The following is a 26,431-nucleotide window of genomic DNA, read 5'->3' on the forward strand; positions in this document are numbered from 1 at the left end:
AGGGTATAAGGAATATGTATTTTAAGTTTCAAGATGATCGATTTAGAATTGTGGCCTGTAGGCGACACACAAAAAGAAAATTGGCATGGCTCTGCCCCTGGGGGTTGGGCATGTAGGGCCTACTCCAAATGATAAGGATGTTCCAAATGATAGGAATGTTCCTTAGGGTACAAAGAATAAGTATATAAAGTGTGGCTCTGCCCCTGGGGGTTGGGCATGTACCCCAAACGATAGGGATGTTCCTTAGGGTACAAAGAATGTGTATGCAAGATTATAAGTTAAGAAATGTGGCCTGTAGACGACAAACAAACAAATACTAGAAATGGGCGTGGCTCTGCCCCTGGGGGTCGGGCATGCACCAAAAACAATAGGGATCTTCCTTGGGGTATAAGGAATAAGTATACCAAGTTTGAAGAAAATCCAGTAAGAATTGCGCCCTGTAGGCGACACAAAGACACACGAAAAGAAAATGGGAAATGGGCGTGGCTCTGCCCCTGGGGGTTGGGCATGTACCCCAAACGATAGGGATGTTCCTTAGGGTACAAAGAATGTGTATGCAAGATTATAAGTTAAGAAATGTGGCCTGTAGACGACAAACAAACAAATACTAGAAATGGGCGTGGCTCTGCCCCTGGGGGTCGGGCATGCACCAAAAACAATAGGGATCTTCCTTGGGGTATAAGGAATAAGTATACCAAGTTTGAAGAAAATCCAGTAAGAATTGCGCCCTGTAGGCGACACAAAGACACACGAAAAGAAAATGGGCGTGGCTCTGCCCCTGGGGGTTGGGCATGCACCCCAAACGATAGGGATGTTCCTTAGGGTACAAAGAATGTGTATGCAAAGTTTCAAGATTATTAGTTAAGAAATGTGGCCTGTAGACGACAAACAAACAAATACTAGAAATGGGCGTGGCTCTGCCCCGGGGGGTCGGGCATGCACCAAAAACAATAGGGATCTTCCTTGGGGTATAAGGAATAAGTATACCAAGTTTGAAGAAAATCCATGAAGAATTGCGCCCTGTAGGCGAACCACAGACACACACACACACACACACACACACACACACATACATACACACACACACACACACAGACAGGGGCGACGGCATAATACGTTCACATTATGAATGTGGACGTATAAAAAGGAATAAGCATTGATATTAATGGTAAAGGGTCAAATGTCATGCATTATTTTTTTTTGCTTACGTGATAGATATATAGCTCCTGTCAAGATTTGAACTTGTAACCTTCAGTGGGAAAGAATTACATGGTATTCTATCATATATAAAGCCACCCTTATTGCTGTTTTTTTAAAAAATCTTACTGAACTTTATAAACATGCTTTTAAACTGTGAACATGCAGACATTTAAAATGTTTTAAAATTGGTATTTTACTTTATTTGTATTTTAATTGTAAAGAGTGCCCTGGAGCAGCGTATTAGCTTAAACACTGAGCACTATACAAATTGCTGCTGCTGCTGATGATGAAAGATGTTCACCTCTAAAAACAACCAAACATGAAACAAAAAATATTTTACCATTAAATATACTTTTGAATTTTTTCTCTTCGCTGCTTGTAAATGTTGTATTTTTAGCTTCGTTGACTTGTAAAAAGTTGGATATTTTATCAAGTTGGCGATCTATTCGTAAAGATTTGTTATTTTCATCTGAAAGACTTGTGGTAGTTGCAGTGGTTGAAGTACTGGGTGAAGAAATCTTTACCTTTGCCATTAGTTCATTAATGCTTATCTATAACAAATAATTCAAACACTTGTTGAAACGTTGTGATTTATGTGTAAAAACCAGTGTTTTTATTGTGCTCAATCACTAAATGGCACTCAAGGATTAATAACAATATTGATACTTTAAATGCAAAGTATTACATTAAGACCATATCAGTTTAATTTTCAGTTCTTGGAGAACTTAAACATACATAAAGCAAGAGATAATTCTGCCTATTGCAGGTCTTTCTATAGGCCTGAAATGTTATATAAACTATTAATTAGACATTTATTAACATAAGATCATAATTAACTCTTGATGCCATTGGATATCTCTGATATTAAGTAGATTAAAACAGTTCAGCCATATTTTGATTTAATCTAAAAATGGAGAAGCGAGACTTAGCTTCAAACAAACAGTACAGTGGTTGCAATTCATGCACACATCTTGTCAAACATTCAAAGGCTAATATCTTCGCTCGCAATAGAGTAATTTGAATGAAATTTTCAATATATTCATTTTGCATTATCTATTTTTGAACTAATATAGCAGGAATGGCCCGCTCTTTATCTAAATCTTACATAATGTATCTTTAATAAATACCAGTTTGAGGTGAGCAGACAAGTGTTTCTTGTTTTAATTTAATGTCTGGTTTCCAAGAAATTTTAATAGTATGGACTAATGAGCGCTCACCCACTCCTTTATTGCTTTAAAAATATGACAACTCAAAAACATGAGAAAAGAGCAGAACTGAAATCAAATTGTCAAGATTTACCTCTTTTTTAACTTTAGACTGGTGCTGTAGATAATCAAAATTTGTCGTCTGCATAAACTGAACAGCTGCTTTAAAGGTGACCAAACAATAACTGTGAAATAAATAAAACAATCATATTAATTTATCTCACATCTGCTTCCATCTTAATCCATGACTGAGAGAGAGATTAAAATGTTCAGCCACACAAAATGGCAGTATGTCTAGTTCATGGAAGGAACAATAAAGATACTTCATAGTTAGATGTATTGTATACCTGAAGCTATCCATATCTTTAATAGTAGAATGCCAATTAAAGTTTTCCATGTAATAAATATCACTTTCTAGATGAGTACACTTGGCCTGGGCTATCACAGTTACCTACAAGAGAAAAACAAATTAAAGAAATAACAGTTAACACTGTAACCCGGGCATCATTTAATCTTGTGTATTTAGCATTAATTTCATTCAATATCAAAACTTTATTTGAAAATTCATAAAAAATCATTTAATATCACTAAAAATCATCTAATTTGTACCTGTGTCTAGTTTAAAGTCGACCATTCAATTTTGATAATGAGTGTTCAATTTACAAGCATCTAATTTCCTGACCACTGTTCAAAGTGAATTAAACACTTTTAAATTGGACACTCATTATCAAAAGTTTGGATATTGAATGAATGTTAAAGAAATTAATGCTGATAACTGGTTACCGTTTTGAACATCTTTCAAAATAGTTGCTTCCATACAAGTGAGAGCTGGTGCTGAACTTTTAACTTTAATACCTTTATTAGAGGAGATTAAATTCTATACAATAATGTTAGTGGTTCTATGTTTGAGGTAGGGACTTTGGGTTATGCAGGGTTCTGCTGTCTACAGCAGGGTTAGAGGTTTAGGATACGTCTATGTATTTGAGCTGAAATCAACCAGTTTCTGTAGCTAAGATCCTGATCCTAATCAATCAATCAATCAGGATTCAGTGATTATAAAATTACATATACACATAGAATATGATTTTAAATTCATTAAATAGAATATACTTTCAAATTGATTTAACAGTTAGAATATACTTTAACAGTGAGAATATAATTTAACAGTGAGAATATAATTTCAAATTGACTTACACATGTAACAGTCAGAATATAATTTCAAATTGACTTAATAGTTAGAATATAAATTCAAATTCACTAAATAGTCAGAATATAATTTCAAATTCATTAAACAGTTAGAATATGATTTCAAATTCACTAAACAGTTAGAATATGATTTCAAATTCACTAAACAGTTGGAATATGATTTAAAATTCACTAAACAGTTAGAATATGATTTCAAATTGACTTCATAGTTAGAATAAACTTTCAAATTTACTCAGCTAGCTAGAATATATTGCTTAATACTTGCTCGAACAGCTAGAATCTATTTTAAAACTTACTAAAATAGGAATTAGATCATCTGAGGTAAGACATGGCATTTCTGAAATAAATCAATAATGTTATTAAGTTTAAGTTTATTACCTAGTAACAGTCTTTACATTAATATAGTATACATTTTTTTTAAAAAACGTTTTGAGATGTATGTAATCGATCTGTCAGACTCTGCTTTTAATTTTATTAATATCAAAATAAAATATCTATTTCTCCATTCATAATTTGTATGCTTCTTTTAATGTTTTGACTATTATGGTAGAACGAAATGTGCTGGGAAGTATGAATACAACTCTACCTTGCTTTTCTAATGATATCTCTTTTTGTTTATTTTTCGATAAAACTGCTTCAATTTCATCTGCTATATTGTCCTATTGAAATAAAAGGAATTAATTATTATAAACTAATAAAGATGAGCTGATATAATCCTAGTTGATAGTTATAATGAGAATACTGCCATCATTATTTAAATGTTGAGAGATATGGTTAGAATAAAGAATGTAAAGAATATTGAACATGGCCGTTTCTGAACATAGAAAGATATATTTAAAAGAAAATAAATCAGGTTTAAAACTATGATAAACCTATAGTAATTTTTATTTCTATTGTTATATGTACAATGTGAGGGAGAAGATATTTACCCAGGCAGCAGCCAACATTATTTGAGACAAGCCTTTGGTAATTTTTATTTGTATGGTTATGTGTCCAATGTGACAGAGAACACTTTTACCCAAGCAGCAGCATGTTTGCCTACTCTTTTACGACTCCTAACTGTCTAGGGTTCTTTTATGTGCACATGAATGTGTCTCCGAGTGGACCTCAGTTTTTCTGTTCATCCGAAAGTCTAGGTACACATTCCTCGTCAGCCAAGCAGGTGCCTCACTCCTTACAAGTCAAAGTCCCAAATATTCTTAAGTATTATCATACATCACTAATCATTGATATAAAATTATTTAGGTTCATTTTCCTTCACATGTTGTCCAATAATAACACTCACTCAGTCACTGACACAATTAAGTACAGAGTAAAAATAGATAGATTTGTTAAAATGATTGTAATATACTTACTATGGTTGATTTTAAACAAGTTAATTTTTCACACGGAGTACATAAACTGTCTAATCTGGCCAATTCCACAACCTACATGATCAAAAACCAAGTAGATGATATAATATTAGAGCCATGTCAATCTAGCATGACTATATAACTTTGGCCAAGAAAGAGCTTGCAAGCATGGTAGGCTCGGTGGGCCTTAAAGAAGTTATATAACGAGCTTGCAAGTCCGGTAGTCTCAGTGGGCCTTAAAGAAGTTCAAGAAGGAGATTGCAAGTATGGTAGACTCGGTGGGCCCTAAAGAAGTTAAGGGACTTTGCAAGTATGGTAGGCTCTGTGGGCCCTAAAGAAGTCAAAGAAGGAGCCTGCAAGTATGGTAGGCTCGGTGGGCCCTAAAGAAGTTAATGTTTTTAGGAAGTTTGGCAAGGCCATTGTAGTTCTGAATTTAAGTTGTTTTTCATAAATTGGAAAGATTGTGACAGGCTACATTTGTGCACAAGCTAGAAACATCAGAATACAGCCTACTCTAGAAAGAACCATTTAGTCAGATTTTACAATAATGTTTCCTGTCAGGGGAGGGAAGAGAACCTGAAGTGCCCCTCACAGAGCCAGAAATAGGAGCCTCAGGTCCCCTAGTCCAGTCCTTTCTTTAGCAGCATCTGTACATGAATACTGTAGTATCCAATATCATGCAACTATATATAGCATCATAACTTTATAACCTGACCATACCTAACCACACGAAAATGGAAGTGGAAAATAACATTTTCAGATCAAGAAACAATTCTAAAAATAATTGTCTAGTCATTTCTTTATCTAGAGGTATATTTTGTGGATATAACTTACAGCACTAGGTAAAGGACATGAGAATTGTTTATTAACACGTAACTGTACTGGTGTTATACCATCTAACTGATGACATTTAACTAATAGATCTTTATCTTCTTTCTTTTTCTTATCACATATAACACCAAATATCTTATAATGCACCATACCCAGTATATAACTGTAATACAAATAATCAATATCTAATAATGCACAGTATGTAATACAAATAATCAATATCTAATAATGCACAGTATATAAGGCTGACCTTAAAAATATCTTTGTTTCACCAAACCGGACCCACAATCGAGGAGAAGGGTCGGTAGGTCGTTTTTTTTTCTTCAGATTTTCTTTTTTTTAAAGTAAATCTTGATATTGAATGAAATTAATGCTAAATACACAAGATTAAATGATGCCCGGGTTACAGTGTTAACTGTTATTTCTTTAATTTGTTTTTCTCTTGTAGGTAACTGTGAAACTTATTAGCTGTATACTACAGATTCATTAATTTTGTTTAATGAATTTTGGGTCTGACGTAAAAAGTAACGAACTTAAAGTTTTTATTAAACTTAAGAGCTAATTTGACAGCTTGATCATTTTTCGGGTGGAAACATTCATCTTCTACACGATTTGCCACGAACTTGAAGTGTGAAACTCCTTCAACACGTTTTTAACGATCGTGCGGGTTGTGCCTTCATTTTTCTCAAAAACGGATATTGAAAATATCGTCGTCATGTTTAAAACGACGCCCCACAGACATAGAGGCAGAATCATTTCGTGGGAATGGACGTGCTTTCGCCTGCACCCATTTTTTTGAGAAGCGACACCTATGACGCTTTCGTCTTGATCAACCAGTTTCAATAATGAATCAAACCATAGCCATAGTAAAGGGAAATAACTCTTGTGATATATTTCAGATTGACACACAAAATAAAATAAAAAAATCGCGGAAAAGTGCAATAAAAACATTTAAGTCCGGGGTGGTTTTAGTTAGTCGGTCGCGTTAGGCGAAAAAAAGATATTTTTAAGGTCAGCCTAACTGTAACATAAATAATGACTGTAACATAAATAATAAATTGCAGGAAAGTAGTATGATAAACCCGATTTCATTTCCAATATTAAACATTTTATAAAGCACAGTATATAACAGTAATACATAAAATATATTTAGATATAGACACAAAATGTTTAGCTTTAGATAAATATTTGCATAAACTTAAATAATGAAGAACAGGAAGTAAATATACTATAAGATTGAAACATGGATGGGGAATATCCCTTTGTTCTTTTCGTTAAATAAGCAGATTGTTTTCGCTCTCATAGATTAGGTTTAGCTTGACACAGCAATAACTAGACATTTCCAATGGTATTGCCAGGTTTACTTCATAGAGAAGTGGTTAGGGTTTTCTGTGCAATAACAACAAACATTTTACAACATCACCTGCAAAGTCAGGATTACTATTCACATGCAAGAGATGGTATGTGCATGCACATGCATTGTTCTTATTGGTTGACTAGAGATCTGTTTCATCTGCCTCTTCTCATACAAAACCCGTGTCAATATTGCAAGTAATTTAAAGCACGATTCCATTCGTTAACAGGTTTGAAGTCTCGGCCTGACGATCCCAGTGATTAAATCTGGTAACTCGAAAAAGCCGTGCTATTAATATGACTTCTGGTTAGTAGACCTGCAGTTTGTAATTACACAGACAGGTAAATCTTGTTAATATGACACTAGACAGAGTAAATATTACCTTTCAACTGCTCCACGTAAAACATCTTTAAATCTACCATCAGATTGGATCTTATGTTTTGAACACTTTAAACATTTCTGAAGAAACAAAATCAAACAATTATTTGTACTGCAAGCTAATTGGATTAAATAAATATCAGTCATTTTGAGAGCAACATATGATGATTTTCATATCTGTGGTACCGTTTGCAATGAGAGGAGGAGAATTTGCCTGTAAACCAACATTTCCATCTACTCCTCTCCAAATTCTAACTTCAAGGTATCTTTTATGTTACATAAATGTGCATGGGTGGATCTCAGTTTTTCATCCAATCCAAACAACTAGACACATTTGTCAGTTTGACAGGAACCAATCCTAATGAAGTTTCCTTTTGGCCCTGCAAAATCTGATCTATCTATCTATATATTAATTATATACTATTCAAAAAAAGTAGGGGATATTTGATTTTTAAGTGTTATTAAAGTCACCTAATGAAACTGACGAAGAAACAAATGACAAAATGAAATGAAGTTCACATTCATCGATTTATTCCAAATGATCGTTAGACTAAGTAAGGCACAGACTGACCATTATAAGGGTAAAATGATACCCGGGGTCAAACAGCAAAGTTACCACAGCATCACAACCAAGTCAGTAACGGGTAAATCCTCCTCTGTTTGCCAAACAAGCATTGATCCGACGTGGCATACTCCTAATGAGACGTCTAAGGTCATTTTGGTCCAGATTGTCCCATTCCTGTTGCAACGCAGCAGCAAGTTCTTGGACATTGGCAGGACGTTGTTGACGTTGACGTAACCTCTGTCCAAGCATGTCCCAGACATGCTCGATGGGGGAGAGGTCGGGACTCAGTGCTGGCCAAGGTAATGTGGTGATGTTCTGTTGTTGGAGGTAACCTGTGACATCTTGCGTTGTCATCCTGGAAGATGAAACGGCGGCCATGACGTCGTGCGAACGGCACAACATGGACTGCCAAGATGTTGTCCCGGTAGTACTGGCCTGTAACACGCCCTGCAACAACATGTAAAGCCGTTCTTCCAGCAACAGTGATGCCTCCCCACACCATAACAGAACCACCCCCAAATCGATCATGTCTGATGACGTTAACGTCTTGGAAGCGCTCGTTTCGACGACGCCACACCCTCCTACGTCTGTCCAAAAAATCAACAGTGAACCTTGACTCATCTGAAAACATCACATTGCTCCAGCGTCGATTATCCCAGTGTTGACGATCCCTACACCAACGACGTCTTGCCTGAATGTGATGATCTCTCAAACAAGGGATCACGCGAGGACGTCGGGCGCGAAGGTGACCCCTATGCAGTCGATTCCGAATCGTCTGGCCACCCACTCTCACACCAGTGTCTGTTTGAAGACGAGCGCTGATCTGATTTGCTGTGATGACACGATTTCTCAAGGCCAAGGTACGGATAAATCGATCCTGGGCTTGAGTTGTCGCCCTTGGTCGACCTGAGCGTGGTCTGTCCTGTACAGATTGTGTATCACGGTATCTGGACCATAGCCTGCTTATGACAGACTGAGAAACATTCATCGTCCGCGCCACAACCGCCTGTGTTGTGCCGATCTGTAGCATGCCAAGGGCACGTAACCTTTCATTTTGGGTAAGCCGACGCATATCAAAATTTGTTTTCTGGTCACTAAAACAATTAAACTGATGTTTCCACCCTGGAATTCAATACCACAATGACTGTAACATTCAAAGTCAGAGTCGTGCAAATCTTGGGTTGGACCCCCATGATGATCCCAAGCATCACCTGCATTCCATGCAGTAGCTATTGGTGCGTTTGGGCGTCACATGTAACTGGAAATGTTTCTTCTGTTAGGTTCTATAGTGACTTTTTTCGTAGTCATTTGCATATTTTAGTATTATGCCCCCAAAATCAAATATCCCCTACTTTTTTTGAATAGTATATATACTGTTTAACTGTTTATCATAAAGGCGCATGTTATAGAAACTGCTCATCAAGTAACTAGGGTGAACCTGCACATTAAGAAGTGCAGGACTGTTAATCTGTCCTACTCACTTCACTTTGTGTTGTTTCTGATAATCCCTATTAATACGTCTGTTATCACAATAACACCCTGAAAATTCTAAATGATAGGCCATGGCCTCCTGAGAGAGAGAGAGAGATTGGGTTTAACGTACACTCACACAAACTAGGTCATTTCAGGACTAACACATTGTTCCATTTTATTTCAATAATTCGCTCATGCGTAGGGGTCTTTAGCAGTGGGAGGAAACCGAAGGAATCAGAGAAAACCCACAAGGCTGAACAGGCAACCCTACTCCTTGTCACGTACAACCGGGGAACCGAAACCCCACCAGTTGACTAAATGACAGACCGTATGATACAGTACGCACATGCTAACCATTCGGCCATCCACCCCCCCTCGACTACTGCAGACCCGCCAAGTCTATATAAAGCACAATAATTACCTCCACAGTTTCTGTAATCATTGCTTGTATTCTGTCACCGGCATCCGATAAATAATCTGATAACACCATATAATGTTCATTAAACTCTGTTAAACTTTTATCTAATTGTAATATTGTCTGAAATACACAGAGAAAAAAAATAATATTATATTTTGCCCAAATAGCAATGCTACGGCCTACTCAAATTTTGAATTCTAACTGACACAGGTTCTTTAACATGCACACGCCGGAAAATCATGATCAACTTTCTCGTTCAACAGAGAGATCGAACACGAGACCTCTGGGTTAGTGAGCACAAACGTCTTACTGACTGAACCATTGCATCTCCCCACCAGATTAAATAACTCGTAAATCAAGAGCCCCAGTGGGTTTGATCACACTCTGGTTGAGTGGGTTAGGCTATAAATATATTATTTATTTTGTCTGTGATAAAATGTCTACAGTTGTCTGTTCTTAAGTACCACTCAAGAAACATACCTACTTAACTTGGTATAGGCCTTCAAGGGGATTGATAAACACCTTTCCTCTGGATTCCTCTGATTAAGATGAATTGCAGAGAGCTGACCACAAGATTATTTCATCTAATTAAAATATGTTTGAATGACCTCTTATGTCAAGGAAATCATCTGTGAGAGTTAGCAGACACAGATTAAGCTGCCAAATGAACCATTGTAGATGTTCAAAGGTTGAAATGATTTGTTTTATTTATAGATAGGAATTAAACATGTTAAATTCTTACTTTTGTATATTCTTTAAATGACTGGAGAAAAAACTTGGATCTGAAAATAATTATTTAGTATTCACTTAGTAACATTAAGGGAAAGAGAGAGAGAAAGAGAGAAATGGGGTTTAACGTCCATTGGACACAAACTAGGTCATTTCGGGACTAACATATGGTTTAATTTTATTTCAATAATTCGCTTGCGCGTAGGGGTCTTTAGCAGTGGGAGGAAACCGGAGGACCCGGAGAAAACCCACGAGGTTGGACAGGCGACCCTACTCCTTGTCACGTACAACCGGGGATTCGAAACCACGCCAGTCGACTCAATGACAGACTTTATGATACAGCGCGCGCACGCTAACCATTCAGCCATCCAACCCCCTGTAACATGAAGGAATCCTGCAATTCCTAAATATACACTTTCATTTATAAAGGAGCCATGGTGGCTAAGTGGGTGAGACGCTGGATTGCTAGCCTGGAGGTCAGGTGTTCGATCCCTGCATTGGCCGAGAAAATTCATCAGGATTTTCCGATGTGGTTTCCCCTTGTCAGTGATACAGGACGGAGGGCCTGACAAGGACAACTGTCTAGTTGTTCAGATGTGATGAAAAACCATGGTCCTGTGTATACATTGGCGTGCACATAAAAGATCCCTTGGCAGTTGGAAATAGATATAAGAGTAGACCATAATGCCGCTGTCTGGGCAAAATTTCCCTCATTGCACACTGAATGGTGTATGCCCGTCTTCATTAGCCCAGTATTGGAGCAGAACAGTAGGACATTAAACCCCATTTCATTTCATTTCATGTGATGTCACTACCACTGTAGTGTATATAAAGGCGTGGCATGATTATTTAATACTAGCAGATGACCTGTGAGAAAACCAGTGATTCTTTCCCATAAAAATTGTGTTCTGGTATAGTTTTACAATACGGTAATACAAAATGAAATGAAATAAAGTTTAACGTCATATTGTTCTGCTCCAACTGGGCTAATGAAGACAGTGTGATATGAGGCAAATTTTGCCTGGGGAGTGGCTCTACATCCTATTTTTATATCAAATTCCAACTGCCAAGGGTTCTTTTACATGTACACCAATGTGTACATGGAACCTCGGTTTTCTGTCCCATCTGATTGACTATACGTTGTCACTTGCCAGGCCCTCCATCCCGCATTACTGACAAGGTGGAACCAAGCCGTAAAATCCTGATGAACTTTTTCGGCCAATGCAGGAATCAAACACCGGACCTCCAGATTAGCGAGCCAACTTCTTACTCACTGAGCCATGTACAGTCATACAACAGATAGATAACTTACTCAATGAATGTAGATTTTGGTTTCAATAAATCATTCAATGCTGTTTCCTTTGTGTTTAAATTTGACTGAAATGGAACAAAAAAACCCCCCAATAAAATATATAATTCCTAATGTCAAAAAATTCAAAATGGCATATCAGATATCAACTAGTAAGGCCACATCAATTTGAATTTATGTTTTTTGGGGAACACCAATTGAAAATTCAGCCTCCAATTTCTTTAGGAAAAACAGAAAGTCATTTTTCAGAAGTTTTTCAGTCCAAATATTTCAGTTTTGATGTTTTAAAAAAACATTTCACATTAGAATTGAGTGGTTTATTTATTGATCAAAATCTAAGAACTAAATATTAAATTGATGTTGCCTGAGTGTCTTGATCACAATATTTCATACTTAAAGCTGCAAATGAAATACTTGTAGGTTTAACCCTTTTATTATGTTGGGCTCGGTCACACATCACAAATTACTCATGGAACTGAATTACCTGGCCCACTTCGGTCTATAATAGTCAATATTCCTGAAGCAATGGCCCGAGAAACCCCTCTCTGGCCACCGCTAGATTGACTTCTGATACTTGAGCTTTCGAGGGAGTGTTTCTATTCTTCCCGTCCAATCAAATCTTTCCTAAGTACCGGTACAGCTACATTTCAGCCCTTCGTTTAATCTGGGGACTTCTCTAAAACTTTGGAAAGTGATTTAAGGTATTAAAAACGGTGAACGTATTGTTTGTCTCCAAGCAGTATTGTTTACATAGTCTAAAGTAAAATTGAATTGACCCAATAATAAAGTCTTGTATTATGGTATTAGTACTTACCACAACTTTAGAATCTAAAGGTGACTCTATGATGAGTATTTTATAATGTTCATAGGTCTGTAAAATTCAGAAATAGATATCATATATATATATATGTGTGCATGGTAAAAATATAAGCAGATTTTAATAGAAAAATTCATTGCTAGCAACAAAGAGAGAGAGAAATGGGTTTAAAGTTACAATTTCATATTTTCTAAGAAAGTCAAAACATAATTATTTCTATGTCTTTTGCTCAATAGGTTGTCAACTCACTATTATACGATCATAGGTGTCATTCTCACACTTAAAACTCATTTACACCGGAAATAATAACACAATTACCTCCCAATTACCTCTGTTGTTTTCTATTCTCCACCATGGAGTAGTTATCTTCAAACGTTTGAATTTGAAGATGAAAATGATATTTTTGCCAATTTCTCAACTGGCAATAGTGAATTATAGGATTAATAGGATTATTCTTTAACAAGGTAGGACTGTTTATAGATACCATCTATTTTAAGGCTTTATTTTAATAAATTTTAAAAATATAACTTAAAAATATGAAATTGCAACTTTAACGTCCACTCAACACAATCTAGGTCATTTCGGGACTAACATAGGGTTCAATTTTATTTCCATAATTCGCTTGCGTGTAGGTGTCTTTAGCAGTGGGAAGAAACTGGAGGACCCGGAGAAATCCCACGAGGTTGGACAGACAACCCTATTCCTTGTCATGTACAACCGGGGATTCGAAACCACACCAGTTGACTCAATGACAGGCCTTATGATACAGCGTGCACATGCTAACCATTCGGACATAGAACCCCGCATTAAAAACTGCAGCCTATATTGCGTTCACAAGATCTCATCTCATTACATAGATCAGTTGTTGAATAAATCATGAAGTTATACACATTGGTCACATGATCCGCAGTAAACAATCATGGATGCCTCAACAAACAGTTTCACACTGGACAACAAATCCCAATTAAGACGGGTAACTAGGAGGGATTCCCTCTACGACACGATTATCCAGGTCTACCATCTATTTCGACAAGAGGATCGCTAAATTTTGTTTTTTGAGTGCAGTGTAGTAGTACACTCAGCACCCTTTATTATCATGTTTTTGGACCAAGTTTGGAAAATAGTTGGTAAATAAAATTTCTATTTTTTTTTGTGATTAATAAGTAGTTTATATGATGCTATTTATGGTCACAATTATAAAATACGTAATTTACGTACTTAGTATAGTCTGTAGAGAGGATGAGGTAAATTGTGTGTTAATTGATATAAACCCAGCTTTTATCACCTTTGGTTTTATTTATCATTGAACAGATAATATTAGAATTGTTTTCATGGCATATATAGCACCATGGGTCGTCTGTCAGACGTGGACAGCGGACCACTACAAACCGGTCGCCACATCCAGCGTATAACCCATACATCGTTTCTTATTACTTATTCAGGAACAGCCCTTGTTCGTCTAGTATTGTCTCTAGTTGCATTTGTAATTCTTTAACTGGTTAGGACGTATCTTTAAATGTCATTCGGACATCCCCCATTAATGGCGAATTCACATTGTGATTGAATATACCGCACCTTAAACATGCATTATGCAAGAGCAAAATCTGCTTATTACAAGTCTTTCTTTAGGCCTGAAATGTTATCTAAATTATCAATTAGACATTAATTAACTTATCCAGACCATAATAAACTCTCGATGTCAAGGTTAGCCTTCAATGTTGGCTGGATTAGATTCCTATATGCCGCTAACGGCCATTGATAATTAAATAAAAAAAAGTGGATAATCGAGACTATGCTGTTTATATTAATGATTTTAGTAATGATGACCGAGACTATGCAAAAATTTCACCCGCTTCTTTCTCGGCTCATTGTGGATCAATTTGACTGAAATTTTCAGCAAATTACCTTTACACTATCTAGTTTTTAACTATAGTATGATTAACAGGAACAACAAATACCAGAGTTTCTTGATTACAGTTTTATACTCTTCAAAAAAAAGTAGGGGATATTCAGAAACAATACAAAACTGCGGAAATGCATTGCTGTTTTTATTAGAGGTAACCAGTGTATGTTAATAACAGGCGTTTTGCCTACACATCAACATAAACAGTTCATATGGGCGGCTTATCTGTGAACATACTCTCAAAGCATGTCAAATGTCCATGACTATTTATCATATGCAAGCTGCTTGAGTATTTGCATTTCAATATCTCCTACTTCTTTTGAAGAGTATATATTAAGTTCCATACATAAGATACAGAGTTACAAGCATAAATTATAACAAAGTCATTCTCCACTCTCCCGACCCCAACATTCTGTAGAACGGGTTTACTGATGCATCCCAATACATCATATGACTCTCCAACGACTTAAGGGGCATTCTGAAACCAGATTGTGTCCCTTGAACCTCAATGGCCTCTCCTCTCTTAGAATCTGCCTGGTGTCTAACCTAGAACGCACATTCCATTAATTATATATTCTCAGATTCACAGCCATTAATTATTCTATTGGCTAATTATCATGTAATTAATCATGTGATTGGTCACTCATGCCAAATATGAAATGGTAACTTTCCGATCACGTGCTGTTAGACATAGATTTTAATCTTGAACTTAAGACCCCTTTTCCTGTTATTCACACAATGTTACATACACAATTTAATTTGTGTTTTAAATAAACTCATACTATATAGCTAATATACTGAAAATGGAGAATAATCAATCAAGGCCATAATATTATCATACATGTGTTCTTTAGCACAAATCCCCCATCCATATAGTAATTGAATTGGAAATACACAGGTCACAAGAAAATAAGTGGTTTAAGCACCTTAATTCAATAATTAAAAATTTCAGAATCTGTTACATAGTTGGGCAGCAATCACTGTCAACAAATTATTGGCAGGTCAAGTTTAAAAAAAAAAATCACTGTAACTAAAAATGTGAACGTAAAAATAACTACCTTATGCAAAATGCACTAAAAAATCAAGGTCCAGAATTTAGAAATTTGATAGCTAACTTAATGCCACAAAGAACAAATTTATTAAGTTTTGAAAATTGTGTTGGAAAAGTTTTGCATTTTTGATGGAGTCCCTCCTTAGGCCTTAGTGAATACTTCCAACTAGTTTTAAAAATGGGATTAGAAATGTACGAATTTTGAAATTTAGTAGTAGCTGGTAGTTTTGATATCACAGATAATGGCAAAGAACAAAATTGTGTTGGAAAAGTTTTGCATTTTTGATGGAGTCCCTCCTTAGGCCTTAGTGAATAATTCCAACTAGTTTTAAAAATGGGATTAGAAATGTACGAATTTTGAAATTTAGTAGTAGCTGGTAGTTTTGATATCACAGATAATGGCAAATCCTTAAATTTGATAGGATTCTTCTTTGTATTCTTGTAGTATCCTAATAAACAGTCAAATCGAGTTTTAAAGAATTGAATCAAATTTCTCAGATTCCTAAAATTAGCTATATTTATAATCAATAAAATATTTACCTTATTGTAAGCCAATTCTTCACTGAGTACTTTCACTTTTTTCTCACCAGAAAAACCTATATACATTAAAAACACAAATACATAAAATAATTCTAGTATTTTAATGAGCATATATCTGTAGGGTGAATTATATAAAATGTTTTCCAATGATGATCATCATTAACCAAATCATTCAAATTTATTCACACCCACTGGAGATCCCTAATCATACAACAATGTTCCTACGGATTTTCCAGTCTTTTTTACCCATGTCAATAGTACATGAAGAAAATCATTTGAAAAAAAAAAAATCAAGGTCATTGGAAGCACGCTAAAGACTCCCTGTCAGTTACAAACCAAAGTAAGAGTAGACGATAAAATTCTTTGTCCAAAACGGCTATCAATATTTTCCTGACTCCCTTTTTCCCCACCGACACACTGCATACCCTTTTGACCTCGCCGTCTTCCAAAACTTGAATCATTTTAAGAATAACTACTTTTCAAGAGAGAGAGAGAGAGAGAGAGAGAGAGAGAGAGAGTTTAATCTCCACTTGACATAAACTAGGTCATTTGGGACTAACGTATGGTTCAATTTTATTTAAATAATTCACTTGCGAGTAGGGGTCTCTAGCAGTTGGAGAAAACCCACGAGGTTGGACAGGCGACCCACTTCTTGTTACGTACAAGCGGGGAATCAAAACCACACCCAGTGACAGCGCCACTCCCCCCTCTTCAATGTACATGTATAAGAATAAAGGAAATGAAAAACATATTAACCTTGAAGAGTTTTTATTATCTGACCATTTTCATCTAAAACAACAGTTTTATTACCAGCACTGTGTATCGTTAAAAATTGGCTGAAATTTAAAAAATATTAGCATCCAAATTATATGAAAATGCACTCAGTAAATGTGCAAAACATACTTGGATATCAAAACAAACAGAATGGGGTTTACATTCATATGAAAACAGACTGAGAAAGATGTGCAAAAGGATTTTCCGGCATAGTTTCCCGCTGTCAGTGGTGCAGGACAGGGGGCCTGGCAAGGGAAAAGCGGCTAGTCGTTCGGAGGGTACGGAAAAACAGAGATCTAGCTACACATATACATGGTTCCCCCTTGTCAGTGGTGAAGGATGGGGCCTGGCAAGGGAAAACGTATAGTCAATTGGAAGGGATGGAAAAACAGAGGCTCAGTGTACAAATTCGCCTGCACATAAAAGAACCCTTGACCATTGGAATTCAACATAAGAGTATGCCATTATGCCGTTGTCTGGGCAAAATGTCCCTCATAGCACATTGTATGGCATATCCCAGTCTTCATTAGTCCAGTCCGAGCAGAACTGTAGGATGTGAAACCCCATTACATTTTATATGAAAACAAAAAAAATTGGAATTTTACATTCACTTCAACACAAACTGAATAAGGTTTACATGCATGTGAAAACAAAAAAAAAGGTGTTTTACATAATAATGCAGATCATAACAAATGGAAAGTCACTTTATCTAAATTTTTGATTAACCCATACTAATGTACGGTTTTATTATTCAGATAATTCTGCTTGCTTTTCATAAATTCCAACAGCCAAGGGATCATTTCAGTGTATTGGTGGGGGGAGGTTGGGCAATTTTTTTTATCCTAATTGAATGATGAAACACACTTATAGTGACAACTGGCTTTCAAAATTCTTGGCAGAGATTCAAATGACAGATATTCTATTTCCCCACTTTAATATTAAAAACATGGATTCTGTTACGCCCGTTTATGCCAGACAAGCCCTAAACAAGTTTGCAAATGTCCATACTGTAAATGCTACTTACCCTTTGAAGTAAGGGGAAGGTTTCAAAATATGTGTTTCTGAAAAAACAAATTCAAAATACTCATAAAATATTAATGTCCGTTCTATTATTTGAAAATAAATTTGAAATGACCCCAAAACATAAATTTTACAAGTATAATATCCAACTCACAAAATGTGACTAGAAAAAGATTAGTTAATTCATAACACTTCAGGTTAATCCAATCTTTGTTAAATTAAAGTGTGACTACATAATACAATGAAAACCTACAAACCTATCAACTTTTGGTTTATTGCAACACCAACTAAAGATGATTTCTGTGGTACACAAATGACGTGGCATTTTTCTTGAGCTTTTTCGTATAAATCTAGGTACGTTGTCTGAAATATACATATAATAGAGCTAAATGTACAAAAATTCTGTGAAAATGAAATCGTGGTTTTAAGCGTGATGATCCTATCAGCTCTTAGCAATCATGTTGATCATGTCGAAACATATCCACATGTAGCAGATCGTGGACTCAATAGGGACAATCATATTGTAACGCATCACACGGCAGTGGGTACCTAACATTACCAACATTATTACTCAAAAATGATGTACATCAAAACAAAAACATGTCAAAACTATGTCATGTGTCACAGTTACCCCATTTTAACTGTATATTGCCCTCACTGCCCCGTTACATTAATCCCTACTACCCTACAAACATTTTATGTAATTCATTTAAACAATGGCTTATATAAATCAGCGTCCCACGTACATATAGGGATGTTTTTCACACAATCTCACGTTTCTCAAAATCAATTATCATATTAGAAGGATATTTTTAAACAGCACTTTTTTAAAATTTAATAACCATGTTAGAGCAATTAACACCTAAACTGTTGTTTTTTTTATCCTACATAAGTGATATGAACATACGTAGACAATTATACTTTATGCCAATAAAAAGAAATATTCAAAGATGTCACATGCTAGTGCCAGACCACTCTTACATGTAGCGCTTTGATAGATTGTCTAAAGTAATACTAGTCCCAAGTGGGAAATAATTGTGTGTTAGACCTCATGTCATGTAATCATCGTCATCATTGATGAGATATCTCATATTAATCAACTGCCATGGAAAATTATAGATTGATCTTTTTTGTTCCTGCAACATTGGTGATGATTGCCATATTTCTGGTGGGAAGTGTATCAAATCTTTACATCTTAATCAAAGTTTTGCGAAAACCCAAAATTTTTTTAAACTATCCATTGGAACTGAATATATGTGTTACAGGAGTCATCATGTGTTTTTTCATCTCCCCAACAGTGGTAACAGAAAGAATACTATCTCTTACATTAAACAAACATCATACTGTACTGTGTGGACTATGTTATAGTAGTGCAAGAGGAACAGAGTTAACTCTCTCTGTAAATCTTCTTCTTCTGACATTCCGAAGATGGAAAAAAATAAAAACAATGGACTGTGGTAATACTGGATTTCGGAAAGAAGAGTTAATATATGTAGGGGTCGCCTGGAGTTCTGGAATAACTTTGACCATTATATTAATGACACTGGTTTTTACCCAAAATCTGGATGCAAATTTATTAACTAATGACTGTCAGACTATGAGACTACAGCCTGATCATTCTTTAAATATCATAAATTATCTTTATCTTTTAATCTTGACCACTTCAGCAATAATAATATTATGCGCCAATCTCTCTATTTTGAAATTTCTTAATAAGCCACTTATGAGTCCTGTGGCCATTGTAAGGCCGCTGCCATTTTCTGTTTGTCCGAATAACTTGCATTCCATTATAACAGATGAAAACAAGACTAAAGAATATACACATACAGGTGAAGGATTGATTAATTCCAAATGTCTTGAGGATTCATGTATCTTATGCCAGAAATCATTCTCGGGATGTCCAAAATCTTTGCAAAGTGGGCAACCATCATCTTTAGCTCTCGATTCCTGCATAAGTAGCAGAAATGTGACTTCACCAGTATCAGACAATGGAACTGTTCATTCTTTTCATGATTCATTTTACACAGATTTAGAAATGCAAGTTTTCAGCATATCTAGTAAATCAGAAAGTGAATCAGTTTCCTCTTTTAAATATAAGAACATAAGTGACTCATTAAATTCCGAACTTTTATCCCAAATTACTCCACATCAACATAAAGAAAACATTAAAGAAAATCAAAAGAATTCAGTGGTTCGAACGTCTACTATTAGATTTGATTACACAACAGCAGAGAAAAATAAAATTGGCAATTTAGACATGTCATCTATTTCATCATTGCAGGAATTATGTAGTCCAAACGGTGATGAAACATTGCTAAAATCGACAAACAAAGAGAACAGTTATTCATCTAAATATGGTGAATGTTCCAAGTCGGTTATATCCGATTCAGATGTGATTCACACAGAAGCAAGTATTGGTTTTAATGAAACTGTTGAATCGGAAACTGGTGTTTTCACAATTTCACATGCCAGTTTATCTCCAAATAAAATGTCTGCCGCACAAACAAATGAGAAGTCAGCCAGTCCAATTGGCAAACTTATGACATCAAACAAAAGAAACAAACAAAAAATAAAATGGAACAGCATGGATTACATAAAGAAAATATCCACTCAGCTCAATAGGATTAAAAAAAATAGTGTGGGCATTGGTGATCCCCTATTTGTAAAAGATATGGAGTTAAGACGATCAATAACCTCTCTGCAATCAAATTCTGAAACCCTTGTATCGACAGTTAATCAAACTTCCATCGTTCCTTCACCACACGTTCAATTTCAACTGAAATGCTGTTTCGAAAACGGTCCACATTCCTTTAAACGGCGACAAGCAGTGATTTCAGATGAAGGATATCAACATATTTTTCCACATGCTAATAAAAATAAAAAGGAATCGACATCAAAAGATGATAGACTGGGAAACAACTCTCTTCACGAACATCAAAATTTTAATCCACGTAAATCTAACTTCGCTTACTCAAATCCTAATGTAAACTGTTCATGGAATGAATGCAATATGAACATGCCTGTGGCTTACACACGTAGGTTTCGAATGAAAAAAATTGTTTTTCGTAATCTAATGATCCAGCTGATTGTATATTTTGTGTTTTTATTACCAGGGTACTTGGAAAGTGTTGTGCCATATTTAAGAGCTCAACCAATGATCCAGTCATTAGCGTATCTTACTGACAGTGTAGAATTTGTACTTTTTGCAATCAATCCTTTTCTTTATATTATGAAGAATAAGAATCTTATGAATGAGTTGTAATTTTAATGGATGAAATATATGAGGCTATTCATGTTTAAAGATCTGAATTTCTTGTTTGTAAAGAACAGAAAAACTAAGTCATTTGGGGACTTACATATGGTTGAATTTTATTTCAATAATTTGTTTGCATGTAGGGCGCTTTACCTGTGGGAGCCTGGGAGGAAACCCAGAGGACCCAGAGAAAACCCAAGAGATTGGACAGACGACCCTATGCCACTTGACTCAATAGAGAGAGAGTAATGTCCACTTGACACAAACTTGACTAAGGTTCAATTTTATTAGGGATCTTTAGCTGTGGGAGGAAACCAGAGGACCTGGAGAAAAAACATGTGGCTGGACACGACGACCCTACTCCCTGTCACAGATCTTGTGATCTAATGTGCACATGTTAACCTATTCGGCCACCACCTCCACCCCATCCCCAGTTGACTCGATGACAGACTGTATGATTTTATTAAAGCACGTGTTAAAAAACAATTGGGTCTCACAACCATCATGATGTTTAAGGTAGAACAGTTTTTAGCGCCAAAGACTAACCAGTTAGATCCTCTTAGCACCAGTTAGCACATATTTAACATTGGTGGCTTAAACATCTCATCCATTGGTGTAAAGAGACAATCATATTAAAGATGCATTATGTAAGCTTAAGATAAAGAGCTGACTTTTCTTGCTATAAAAGTTCAAAAATAGAATAAGTGTCAAAGGTGTTGATTGTCATAAGTACTATTGCTATGATAATAAAATAAATCTTGCTTGTCCACTTTAAAATTAAGCTTTTAATACTATATATAATACATGTATGTTGCAGGTGTTCTAATCCATTCAATATCCCAGCCATCTCTGATGTTCTGGAGAGCTGATAATGTCAGGTGAATAAATGACTTAATAATAATATGAATATTTAGCTATTGCTTGATGCATCTTTAAAGAGGCATTCTTCAAGAGCTAAATCTGCCTATTGCAGATCTTTCTTTAGGCCTTAAATGTTATTTAAATTATTAATTAAACATTCATTGACATGACAAGACCATAATCAACTCTTGATGCTATCGGATGCTCAAGATTTTAACTAGATTGGAATGATTCTGCCATTTAATGATTTAATTAAAATGGCTAAGCCTTGAATATACCAGTACCAGTATCGTGGATACGATAATAAACAATCAATGCACACATCTTGTCAAAACTACAAACAGTGATGACTTGGCCTAGAATAATGTTGCCTAATTTGAGTGAAATTTCCAATACATGTATATTCATTTTGTATTATCTATTTTGAACTATTATAGCAAGAATGGCCAGCTCTTTATCTAAATGGGGATCACGTGGCTAAGTGGGTAAGACGCTGGCTCACTAGCCTGGAGGTCGGGTGTTCGATCCCTACATTGGCCGAGAAAGTTCATCCAGATTTTCCGGCGTGTTTTCCCTTTGTCAGTGATGCAGGATGGAGGGCCTGACAAGGACAGCTGTCTAGTCGTTCAGGTGGAGAAAACCGAGGTCCCGTGTACATATTGGCGTGCACGTAAAAGATCCCTTGGCAGTTGGAATTCGATATAAGAGTAGGTCGTAGCACCGCTGCCCGGGCAAAATATCCTTCATAGCACACTGTATGGCGTATGCCCGTCTTCATTAGCCCAATTTAGGAGAAGAACAGTAGGACGTTAAACCCCATTTCATTTCTTTATCTAAATCTTACATAATGTATATTTAAGCGCTTGGATTTTAAAGTTACTGGCATTGAAATATTCTGTGCCTCAAATCTGGCAGAGTAATAATGATTTTACTTACTTTGTATGAAATAAAAGAACTACTAATTGAGTACTAAAAAACAAATCTGATTTTTTATTTAAAAAACCCCAACAAAAACCCTAGAGCAGAGCCCATTTCATTTCAATAAATCAGAACAAACATCAAAATTCACAATGCAGTTAAAGAGAAGATGTATATCCCTTGACGTTAATGTACAAGTATTAATACTCTATTTCTTATAGGGACAATCGACTTCATTTGAATAAATATGAATAAGCATTACCAAAGCAAATCAGAATTGGTTACAATCCATGGTTTTTAGGACTGTTGTCTTATAATATATATACATGTAGGTTTATAGTATAATATACATCTTTATCATTAATTATAAGTACATGTAACAGTACCAAATATGGTGATAATTGACACCAACTACCATGATCGATCTTACACACTAGCAAGTAGGGCTGTGTTTATCCATTTAAAAACAGAACTGCTAGACTTTGGTCATCAGTCAGATGTTCTTCAAAGAGAGAGGGTTTGTGTGGTTTATTCAACTGTGGGTGTAAAAATATGAAATGAACAAGACTAAAAGTTTCACTTTACACTGTGTGTTGATCATTATTTAATGTGGGGAGGTTGGCAGCAACTGAAATTCAACAATACACAAGAACCTTTTACATGCCAAAGTGTACAATGAACACATTTTTCGCCACAGAGATTTTCAATATTTGATAAGAATCTAGGATCCTTCAAGAATCTCTATTCTGTTTGCAAGCTTATATAACTCTGGAACAGAAAGCCCTATAATGAGGTTCATCATCCCAATGCTTTACACCAAATTTGAAATAAATCTGTATTAATAAAGGGGATGGGATAACTCCACAGCAGAAGGTTGTGGAGCTCTGAAAATCTATAATGTTCGACCTCTCATGACCCCAACCCTGTCTTTTAAAAACATTTACTTTCCCAACCACGGGAGATATGATAGAATCAAACCGGTGTTAACTCAATAAAGATGCATAACCGAACGATGACAGGTCTACTCATCCAGTTAATTCAACAGACAACTAGATATCTCACCCCGGTCCACAAAAGAGAGACACATACAAGTCACCTCCAACTTCTGATTACACAGACTTTATTCCAAATCTCAACTGTCATATAATTAAACAATCTGGTACTACTCTTTATCTAAATTTATCAACCACCTCCATCGCCATGTTGAATTACGGTACACTGTATTACACGTTAAAAAAAACTTGCTACTTCATCGAATCTACGACAAATCTACATACTTTTCTGCAACAGCCGGGCTATGAAGATGGGCATACATGTACACCAGTGTGCTTTGAGGTACATGTAAATTCTGCCTCGACATTGGCGTTTCCACCTACCCATCAACAAATCTGAGCTGTTCCTTGTTGCAGACCAATGCGTACACCTGACATTGATTTTTCATATCACTATCACCGAATAGTGATATTACTTTTAATTTCCTTTTCAAATTTTATTTAAAGAATGGATAAATTATTTCTTAATTTTATATTCATCAATATTGCTGATTTTATATTACCAGTCTGTCTGTCTTTACTTTAATGTTAATATTTTGATTTAAAGTCTATAAAGTAATTGCCTAAAAGCTTGATTAGTCCTGAATGTGTTATAGTCTTTGATGCCTTAAGCAAAGAGTTATAGAATTAACAATAGTCACATCAGTGCCAATCAAGTGTCAAAGCTTTTACTTTTATTTATGACTTAAAGATTTTTAACATTCTATTTATTATGAAACTTAAACCAATGAAATTTATTTATATCTATATCAATTTAACCTTTTCATTTATTGGTTACAATATATTTTTACCCCTAATTTTATCTATCATCTGATTTGTTGAAATGATGTCTTTTTGTCTGTATGCAAATTAGTTGCTTTAAAATACCCCTACATACAGACAAGAGACAGATAGAAGGAAAAACATACAAGGCAGATAGATGAAAAATATACAGAGATAGAAAATATACAGATAGATGGAAAACATGAAAAAGATAGAAAAATATACAGGGAGATCAAATGAGATAGGAGATAAGGTTAAGACGTTTAGGAACCCTTTGATATGATCTTGTAAATAATGTATTTTTAAACTGTATATAAAGAAATATTGAAACGGATTTGGAATTTGACTCATAATGCACAAGGACCCCCTTCACTAGAATACTTCTACACGAATGAGCTCTACACCCCCAATCCTAGCTCATCCATATGTAAATATTACATATGTATCACCTGGGTGCATATTCGAAACAAGAATAGCCCCGAAACCGTGGGTGATATCACCCAAACGACTAGAGGCTGTTCCTTGCAGAGATATTGCATCGAGCATAAATGACAAGTGGGAAACCACATTAAGAATTTTCGGGGAACTTTCTCTGCAATTACCTGGACCCTGCGGTTTATGAATCTGTGTCTTACTCACTGCCCCACTGTGGTTCACAACCATCTAATTCTAAGTATTCTTTAAGTGGCATGGTTATAGTAATTACTGGGCAGTTTATTTATTTCTAAGTAGTAGAACGCAAGCCTACAACCCAAGGTTATGATTATAGTCGTTTTGGTGTTCAGATTTAGAGTTAATATATAATTGGCTGTTATCTATAAACAGAAACCTTACTGGCAGAATACTGTTGTGATAAAAAAAATGAGGCTAGATTACAACAGGTAAAACAAAAATTATTTAAAAAAAAAAAAAATGATTGGACTCCTGCTGTGGTTAACAAGTGATAATAACATAACTGTTGTGATTTCGTTCTGAATAATAGGCCCATAGCTGTTCGTCAGGCTCATCAGGGCTATTTTAAACTTCCTATATGGTGTCCCATACTACCAGTAGGATTTGTCATTATACATGTATTATTAATACAACAATATTTAAGTCAATAAGTGTCAGTTCTGAGCCAATCACTTCAATCAATAACAATTTTTTTTTCGAGATATTTATAAAAAAAACCGTATAAATTTTGGTCATATTATTTGAGTCTGTAGACTACATTATATGACTTTTCAAAGCAGATTTGATATCATAAGTATTTAAAAGTTAAATGTATCATAAGCACCTGCAAAGCCCTAAAAAATGGGTTAACATCCAATTCATCTACATCACAAGACATCTTTCACTTCTTCGTAACCTTTGACCCGGTAGTGGCCTTCAGCTTCAAGATACTCTCCAAGTTAAAAGCTGTTAAAGGAAAAATTCCATGTGACTTAAGCAATATATATAGTATGATATAGATTTTGTGC

General features: G+C 35.5%; 1 protein-coding gene across 1 annotated transcript in view; it reads right to left on the bottom strand.

Annotated features, from left to right (window-relative positions):
• The window catches only part of LOC126823600 (putative uncharacterized protein DDB_G0284213), a 32,884-nt gene extending 6,542 nt beyond the window's left edge, over window positions 1-26,342 (bottom strand). The window contains exons 1-17 of the mRNA XM_050552527.2: window positions 26,248-26,342; window positions 18,383-18,488; window positions 18,130-18,166; window positions 17,088-17,167; window positions 16,332-16,387; window positions 12,835-12,891; window positions 12,024-12,088; window positions 10,725-10,764; window positions 9,986-10,102; window positions 7,531-7,607; window positions 5,798-5,957; window positions 4,967-5,038; window positions 4,198-4,270; window positions 3,908-3,948; window positions 2,753-2,856; window positions 2,500-2,590; window positions 1,541-1,751 (exon numbers count right to left, since the gene is read on the bottom strand). Coding sequence (XP_050408484.1) covers window positions 1,541-1,751; window positions 2,500-2,590; window positions 2,753-2,856; window positions 3,908-3,948; window positions 4,198-4,270; window positions 4,967-5,038; window positions 5,798-5,957; window positions 7,531-7,607; window positions 9,986-10,102; window positions 10,725-10,764; window positions 12,024-12,088; window positions 12,835-12,891; window positions 16,332-16,387; window positions 17,088-17,167; window positions 18,130-18,166; window positions 18,383-18,488; window positions 26,248-26,301 — 1,441 coding nt within the window. The 5' untranslated portion in view covers window positions 26,302-26,342. The remainder of the gene's footprint in view (window positions 1-1,540; window positions 1,752-2,499; window positions 2,591-2,752; window positions 2,857-3,907; window positions 3,949-4,197; window positions 4,271-4,966; window positions 5,039-5,797; window positions 5,958-7,530; window positions 7,608-9,985; window positions 10,103-10,724; window positions 10,765-12,023; window positions 12,089-12,834; window positions 12,892-16,331; window positions 16,388-17,087; window positions 17,168-18,129; window positions 18,167-18,382; window positions 18,489-26,247) is intronic.
• Window positions 26,343-26,431: the final 89 nt, after the last annotated feature.

Source organism: Patella vulgata, chromosome 6, assembly GCF_932274485.2.
Source record: "Patella vulgata chromosome 6, xgPatVulg1.2, whole genome shotgun sequence".
In the NCBI taxonomy this organism is placed as follows: domain Eukaryota; kingdom Metazoa; phylum Mollusca; class Gastropoda; family Patellidae; genus Patella; species Patella vulgata.